The 9,086-nt window shown below is 43.7% G+C and overlaps 1 protein-coding gene across 1 annotated transcript in view; it reads left to right on the top strand.

The window, feature by feature from the left end:
* Positions 1-1,030, top strand: part of mfsd3 (major facilitator superfamily domain containing 3) — a 20,843-nt gene extending 19,813 nt beyond the window's left edge. The window contains exon 6 of the mRNA XM_080852832.1: positions 45-1,030. Coding sequence (XP_080708958.1) covers positions 45-254 — 210 coding nt within the window. The 3' untranslated portion in view covers positions 255-1,030. The remainder of the gene's footprint in view (positions 1-44) is intronic.
* The last annotated feature ends 8,056 nt before the right edge of the window (positions 1,031-9,086 follow it).

The following is a 9,086-nucleotide window of genomic DNA, read 5'->3' as shown; positions in this document are numbered from 1 at the left end:
CCCCCCCCCCCCACCACCACCTTTCCTCCACCCCTCTTTTAAAGGCCACCCACTACAGTTTCCTGGCCACGCTGGAGGTTCTGGGGAAGCTGAGCTTCAGTGCGCTATCAGGGGGATTGGTGGACTTGGTAGGCTTCGCCCTAGCCTACCTCCTCTTCTTCTCGCTGTCTGCGGCCTCTGCTCTCCTGGTGTGGAAGGCCACACTGACCGGACCTCTCAAAGAGCATATGAACACCAACCACAGTGAAAAGTGAAGGAAAAAAAACTTCACTGTATTTCCTTGGTGCGTGTGTGTGTGTGTGTGTGTGTGTGTGTGTGTGTGTGTGTGTGTGTGTGTGTGTTCATGGGTGTGTGTGTGTTCATGGTTGTGTCTGTGTTGGGTTGTGCGTGTGTGTGTGTATTAAGTGAAAAGAAACAAAGTATGGGGCTTGTGTCAAAAAAACAGCCAGCACAGCCTTCTTAAACAGTATCTAGCAATTGCAGTTAACCAGCATTTAGCCACAGACGCACCTCAGGAAGTACCTTTCTGAGAAAAGAAAAAGAACCAAAATTAATTGATTTTCATTTGCGCTGTTGGTCACGACCTAACAAATTGAAGGCAACGCTTACCCCTTGGCCTCTCACCCTTGACCTCTTACTACCTCTCAGTAGTGCTTCATCACACAGTTAAACAGATAGGCTGCATGAATGGTAGGCAGGCTTGTTTACCAACATCTAATAAATATTAAAGCCGTGCAATATAACCTAAGGTAACGCTATCTGTCCAGTGGACCATGAAGGTAAGTATAGTTTGCTCTTAAGTGCAATGAAGCCCTTCTGCAGTGTAACTACAGATCTACAGAGCATGTTGTATATTTCAGTATATCCAGATCATTCTTGTAACAGTAGATAGTCCACTTAGCAAAACCATGCACATTATCTTTGTATGAGTTTCAGGCTTTGGTAAATCACCAGGGGCATATAATGTATGGTGTAGATTTTCACAATCAAATCGATGTTATTCTGTAGTCTGATTGTTTGCCATACCACACCATTGAAACAAACATGTGTAGCACATTGTACTGTTTTTTTTATATGGTGTGAGGTTAGCTTGCCAGGTGCTGCGTTGCTTTTACTGGACCATTGAATCACTGATGCCTCAGGTTATAAAGTTGTATGCTGGGCGGGGTTTGGGTTAGGGTTAGGCTTTGGGTTAGACTGTCTAGGAAGAGATATGCTGCAGATTTAGAAAGAATAACAAGGCAACCACACCATAGGCTGCAGTAATGCTCCTGTTGAAGGATAGAAAACAAATGTGATTTGTGACAGTGATACTTGAAGACGCTTTCTGTTCAGTATATCCCTGAGTAGGCTTTGATAGCCCACTATAGTTAGCATTAGCATTGTAGCATTCATTAAGTGTGAGGTGTAGTGCCAAATACATTTTTCTTTTCTACAAAATATGTACCTTTACAGTTCAGAAGAAATAAAAAAAAACTACATAATGGAATGTGTTATGTTTTAGATAGCATAGTGCTTTATATTTTTTTAACGCATTTTTGTTTCTCTGACCTTGCCAGTTTGGTCTGTGTGCCTGATTGTTTACAGGTGTCGGAGTGTGGTGTATGCAGTGTGTGAGAGTCTTGAGTTTTGACGGTGTATTGTGTTGTACTGTACCAATGTGTTTATCCAATCGGTCGCCATATTTAGGTGTGGAGTCAAACTCATGTACAGTACTTTGTAAAATGTCACCCAGAGCTTACTCAGTAAGAAGAGCATCACCTCGGAATCTCCTCGATTTGGAACTGCAAAGCCGTTAGCTCACAAAGAAAAAGGCCACAAAGTATCAACCCTCCTAGATATACTGTATATCAGCCACGCTTATTTTCACTAATTGCAAGGCTCATTGACATAGTGAGTGAAAACACCTGGAGATTAATTCTGGTCATGACAAAGAATTATTTCACCTGGGGTGAATGAGAATCAAGAATGAACAGCGCCCTTTTTGTTTCAGTTGTACAGCACCACAGTTATGTTGCTCTGGTGTCTTTTCTTTAACATCAGGTTTATGCATATAGGAATTATGCAAGGAAACATCAGTAGAGCCCCTGTTTTAAACTAACATGAATGAATCACTAAGAACATGTAACAAGTGGTTCCATCAGATCTGGATTGGTTGGACAGCAGCAGGAGCAAACGCAGTGAAAGACTCTGTTATTGATGAATTGCAATAATTTGAATCTCCATTCATCAATATGAAAAACAGTTTAAGGAAAGCACACCCTGTCCCTACTCTCTGTACAGGGGCATGGCCAATAAATAAAGCTTCTACAGATATTACTGCATTGGTGTCTGTCCATTAGTGTGTGTGTGTGTGTGTGTGTGTGTGTGTGTGTGTGTGTGTGTGTGTGTGTGTGTGTGTGTGTGTGAGTGTGAGTGTGAGTGTGAGTGTGAGTGTGAGTGAATGCCATAGCAGTGAGAGAGAGAGAGACAATTCTAGCCAAGACAAAAACATCTGTCCCAAACTGTTTGAAATCAATACATCCGCTCCAAGCTAAACACAACACTTGACACCAAAAGACTTAACACCAATGACCACAGACTGAACACAAACCAGATGTGTCTGCCATGACCGAATACCCAGTGCAGGTTTCGGCCATGTCCCACCTGAGAGCTGCAGTGTGGAGCCTCCTAGGGGGGCCCCCATCAGAGAGGCGGTGGATGTCTGCACAACAGTAGTCCACCCCAGCCGATGAACTGACTGTACTGTACGAAGCATTACATCGTGACACTGTATACGCCCTCACACTATGGCGCTCAAATGACTCGACATGCTATGGGAAGGGGATTAGTGGCACTTACATACCCTGAATAGACTTCCACTTTGCTCATTTTCATTCACCGTCATTGTGTGCTTCTGGATGTACGGCAGCCAGAGAAAGAGGGCAAATGAAGTGTGGCTTAGCGCCTTCACGCCCGGGACAAAAGAGAGTCGTTCCTCTCCCAGCTTTCGCTGCAGCGCAAAAGGCATTCTTCTTACCGAAGGAGGCCCATGTGGATGAGCTACCAGAAAACTTCCTCCTCCACCCAACCCGACCCACCCAGCCTCACCCCCACCCAGCCATGATGCAATGTTGTGACACGGTTAAGAAGCACGGGCCTCTGCCTCAGCGCACCTGTTCATGCCTTAGAATGATGATGGCTGCCTGTTAATATTCATGTAATTTCATGTACCACAAACTTTGATCAGAACATGGTAAAGTGAAGTCACACTTTGTTGTTGTAGCTCAAACCAAGGCAATAGTTTTAAGGTTCTTGAAGCTGAATGCACAGCTACGTCAATGGACGTGATGTCGATCTAGGTCATAGGGATGGGTACCAAATGTACACATATAAGATGCATGCAAGTCAAAAGAGAAATCACATCTATTCTTAGCTATTATACTGAGCCATTGCGTGTGTCTGGCAAACTCAGTTGCTCAGGACAGTATTTTTTCAGGTGCTGAGGCTAGTTTTCTGGTAGATGTGTCTGTGTGTGTTTGTAGCAGGGGTTGTGCTCACAGCCTGAGGTCGAACATGAACATGCTGTTGCAAGAGGAGAGAGAAAGGACAGGACGCTCTATCCCACCGTGTAGATTAGAGGGAGACCACCAGCTGTGGGCGTCAGATTGGTGGGAGTCGCCCAGCTGGGGGAGAGATTTGTGGGACCCCCCTCCCTCGTTTTTACCCCATACCCCCCTTACTAGAGCTCCCACCCTCCTCATCCCGAGCTACTGTCTGTCTCTCTCTCACCCGCGGCATAGATACAGTCCTGGTAACAAGCTACAGTCTTTGCTCTGCTCTCCTCTCATCCCTACTCCTTTTTACATCTCTTGGTCATGCTTTTCGGGGCTTCTTTAATGTCATGCTCTGGCCACATGGTTTAAGAAGTCCTAAGAAGTGTTTGTTTCCCCCGTCTGTGTGTCCCTCAGAGATTATTGATTAACCTTCTGTATTCTGTTAGTCTGCCCTTGTTTTCTAAATACATCCTACAAAGGAAGTGTTTTCCGTCATTACCAAATACCCTTAGCTGACCTTTTGTTTGTAGGATATCAACCAGCTCTTATAGTCAGGAATATTTTTTTTTACTGGAGTCCATATCATTTTCATTGTGTCATCATACTCCATTTCATGAGGTACAATCCTAAGCTTTTCTCATGTTTTTGATTGTAAGAGAAGACATCAACCCTACACCAGTACACCATTTCATTGACTGGTAGAGGATAGCACAAGCCTCCATTCAGCTTCTGCCAAACTAATGGGTACTAATCGCCCTGTCACGAGACAGCCAACAATGTAAGCAAAACAGTGACAAAAGGCATCTGCGTAATATGTCTGATACAGAGACTTATTTATAAAAAAAAAGAACCCAGGGAAAAACAAAAAGGGAAAGTGAGAGGAGGGATATTCTTTGACTCATGACTTTTTATGCATTTTCGAAATATAGAGTTTCCTCTGTGCCAGTAGCAGGTGTAAAGATTGCAACATGTTTTAATCTCGGGGCCTGACACAAAAGTCTTTTGTGGAGCACCTGAAGGGTGGAGGTGTTGGCTTTATTTTTTGGTGTGTTTCTTTTTTATTTTTGTGCGTGATCTTTTTGTGCTCTAGCTGGCTGAATGCGCTCATGGGTCTTTGTCTGCCAGGGAAACCTTAGCCGGAAGGCGCGGAGCTGAGCGCCGAACGATGGCATCAAGTGTCTGAGCCTTTCCTCCGCCGCCATTTACCGGCCTTTTGTTTGTTTGCAGAACGTGAAATATAGACATGTTTTGAGATCAGATCTGCTTTCCGCTTCTCCTCTTCTTTTCCGCCTGTTATTCTTTTTTTTCTTCTTTGTTTTCTTCATGGTTTTTTATTCCCCTCATCTTTCAGCACAGGCTCTTGGGTGGAGACGTTATGGATTCTGATGATTTAGATATTCAGTATATTAGTATGTTCTTAGAGGGACTGACAGATATGTTTTTGTTATTTATTCATATTTTTAGGGGCTTATGCTAATTTTGGGCATGTAGCTTTGAATAATGAAATATTTACTTACACTTCTCTGAAAGGAAGCTGGCTGCCATGGTTGTTTTCTTTTTTTGGTAATCCAAGCACTCAAAGGCTTGGCTGGCTGCTGTGAGAGCCATGTCAAGTTCCAAATGAGGAAGTGCTTCTGGCATTTGAATGGGCTACCTCTGAAAGGCCCAAGGTGACCTGGAGGTCAAAATGCCCCTCATCAATGCAAGAAATCATGCGCCACACTGAAGTGTGCGACGTCGTCTCTAGGGATCCTGGAAGCCTATCCCGTCACAATTATTTTTGGGGGGTTTTTCTGCTCATTCCAGTGTTAAAGACACAGGTGCACCAAGCTTACTGTAGCTTCTGATTAAGTTTCCATTAAGAGGAGACTGAAAATTTGAGATATTTGTCGGTCAAATATCCTTGAAATATGGCCTCAAATCTAGCATGCCCTGACCTAAACTTTTGAACTGACAGTCTCACCACCCATCACTGGATATGTCAACTGTATTTTGTTTCTGTGTTTCTGATAGACGTCAATCACATCAACCAGGAGTGGTTTTTGCACACAGGGACACCTTTGAGTCAGGACTCCCCAATGTGCAACCCCTTAGCTAACTGAATTTAAATTGACATAATCTCACCGGTGACCACCCTGGTTTTAGGTGACACTGGCTCTAAGGTGACATCTAGGATCACCATCACACCCACCCGAGATGGCCTCAGCTCATAAAGAGCAATCCCACTCTCAAGCAAGGAGTCTAATTAGTGCTTCGGGACTCCTCGTGTTTAACTTCTCATTAACTAAGTGACAGCCCAGAAACACAAGATCATGGCGTTAGCCCATAGCTCTGCCTGTTAATGTATAGGCACAGGGTTAGGGCCCAATGTCCAGCTCAGGCCTGCAAGAGTTCATGTAGGGATCTGTAGGTTTTTCAGAAATCCTTTTTAAATGTAGACGTAACAGAGTGAACATGAAAACATATAGGTACAGTTGTCTCACGGGAACTAAAATTTCTCAGGTCATGTCTGATCAGATCATACAAACATGTGTACTGGCTTCAGTATGCTTATTTCAGCCTGTGTCTCAGTCTCTTTGTGATACTTATATCATTATTAACTGCATTAGATGTGTTATTCCAATTATTTGATCAAATATATGGAGTATATTTCATTTAAAATATCAAATATTCAGCTGGGGACAATTGTAACACACTCTGCAACTGATTGCATCCAGCAAGCGTAGTTAGCAAGTGATAAAGGTTAGCCACTCTTGTGACACCCTTGGTTTCCCAAGGCATCTGCTGCATTTAGATGGGAGTTAAAGAAGAAGTGAGGTGCATGTGCTTGAATTAGTGAAATAAATATAGAAATGAAAGATGTATGTTGCATAAATGTGAAAATAAAAAAGGTGTTACTTTAAAAACTACCAAAAGGCAAAAAGTGTTAAGACTGTATCTTGTCTCCCCTATTTTCAACAGATATTTGTCATAGTTTATTTTTTTTGCTGATGTTATAGAACTGTGAATATTGCACAGATCTGTTATGATGCTTAAGGGATTGTCTGATTACAGTCTGTAGTCTAGAGTGAGTGAGAATACTGGAAGTGTCATAATTGTCTTTATATAGAGCCTTATTATCATATAGTAATCATTTTCAGCTTATTCATTTGCATAGTAAAGCGAGAGGGAGAAGGGGGGGGGGGGGGATGGGGGGGGTTGGCCCTGTGCTATTTTTAACAATGTAAGACTAATCTGCAGAAAAATTTCAATGCACAATAGAGGAACATTGTAACATTGTGTTCTTTGCATTTGACTGAGAGGTAGGTGTGTGTTTGTGTGTGGGTGTGTGTGTGTATGGTGTGTGTGTGTCAAATATACTTCATGCTGCCAAGTATAGTTGACATGATTGAATATACAGTTTACATGATTGTGAAGTTGCTTGACTTGGTGATAGCAATTATATTGGCACAGCCCTGGGGCAGTCTCCATGGTAATGGCTAAATGATGCCTCTGTATATGTGTGCCCGTACAGACACTGGTCCTGTCCCGCTGGGATGTGTGCTAAAGAGGGCCGGTCTCTGTGGATAGATACAAAATAATGGGGTTCAATATCTCAGTCTGCGAGTATACCGTGTGTGTGTGCATGCGTGTTCTTGCCTGTCTGATGTATGATTGCGTATGCATTTGTTTGTGCACGCCTGTGTGTGTGTTTGTGTGTGTGTGTGTGTGTGTGTGTGCAGGGGCCTGCATGTGCATGTGTGTGTGTGTTATTGCCTGTGTTATATATGATTATATGATTGCCTATGCATTTGTCTGCATGCTGGTGTGTGTGAGTGTGTGCTTGCATGCATGTGTGTGTGTGTGTGTGTGTGTGTGTGTGTGTGTGTGTGTGTGTATTCCTACATGTATGGATATGATTGTGTATGCTATGCATTTTTGTGTGTGCACGTCTGGGTGCGTGCCTGCCTCTCTGCCTGTGTGTGTGTGTGTGTGTGTGTGTGTGTGTGTTTGCCCCCAGTGACGGCTTGGGTTGTGACAGGCTGCCAGGTCATATGGCATGGAGGGCGAGTCAGTGCTGCCTGTCCTCCACACGCCCCTGCCTCTCTTTCCCCCTCGTCCCCGCTGCCTCGTTTGGGCCATTAGGGCTGTGGCAGCAGACGCCCCTGCTGCCCTGACATCCCTCCATCCCCCCTCTCATATCTGTCCTTTTCATCCCCCCCGACCCCCATCACCTCGCCCACTGATAACCCCATAGCTCCCCGGGATCGTCGCGCTCTCTTCCCCATTGCGTCTCATCCAGCCCTGCCCTCTCCCTGGTGGACTTTACTGGGGGCTCTTGACTGCTGCACAGAGGCTGGGGATTGAGGGGTTCTAGTGTTTCAGTGGTTGGGGCTCCCCTGTTATTGAAATAACTTACGTGACAAGCAACATATATGTCATCTGAAGGGTAAACACAATGTGAGATGCTGTTGTCAGTAAATGTTGTATTCACCATTTCCTCTTTTTTGTTACTGTGTCATACAAACACATTATGAGTAGAAACTCATAATGCCATGTATTCTTTTGAAATACTAGAACTCTGACTTTGTAAAAAATTGTATGGTTTAAGTGTTTATGTATTTGTAACATTTTATTTAACGTGTTATTTGAGTGTTTAAAGTATTGCTTTTTAATATGAGGTAAACATGTGTATTATTTTCTTTGGTCTCTATGTGTCTCACCTAGCTATGTTTTTTCCCTTTGCGACAACGTCAGAAGTGGAGACCCATATTGGATTTCCTCTAAGCTGATGACTACACCTGTAAAGAGGTCCAAAGATTACCTGTGGCATAATACAGCCTAATTAGTCTTTCTAGAGTACCGTGTTCCCCAAATTAGAGCACACGCAGCCATGACAGTGATACCATGGAAGTGCACAGTAACACGTTCAGGCAACACTTTGATTTTCAGCACTTCTTCAGGTAATGTTTGTTGAACAGCGATAAAAGAGGCAAATTTAGGAGGCATTATACTGTATGTAAGGCTAGCGAGCTAACTCACTAACAGCCATTTAGATTGCCTTGCAAAGGGCAGAAACAACATTTCCATTCACAAAGGCTAGCTAGCTTGCCAACTGATTCAGGGGTTCCGACCCAAAGCATAAAGTACATGGAAAATAACCTGTGGCTGGTGGGAATGACTGCTTTTTTACATCCTATTCACACGACACATGTACCATTAACCCAAATTTTTGGATATTAATAAAAACTAGTTACCCACTCAATGGATTCAAAGAAATTGCATATGCGACTTCATAATGTGGTTTTTAAAAAGTAAACAATGTGATTTTTTTTTTAAAATGTAACGAAATGTGAATTGGTGACGATGGAGATGCTGGAGAAGGACAAGGAGAAGGAGAGGGGGATGCAGAGAGAAGGAGAAGGGGATGCAGAGAGAAGGAGAGTGGGATGTAAAGAGAAGGAGAGGGGGATGCAGAGAGAAGGAGAGGGGGATGCAGAGAGAAGGAGAGGGGGATGAAGAGAGAAGGAGAAGGGGGATGCAGAGAGAAGGAGAGGGGGATGCATAGGC

Source organism: Sprattus sprattus (assembly GCF_963457725.1).
Source record: "Sprattus sprattus genome assembly, chromosome: 15".
Taxonomy (NCBI): Eukaryota; Metazoa; Chordata; class Actinopteri; order Clupeiformes; family Clupeidae; genus Sprattus; species Sprattus sprattus.
This window is presented reverse-complemented; position numbering and strand designations above follow the sequence as displayed.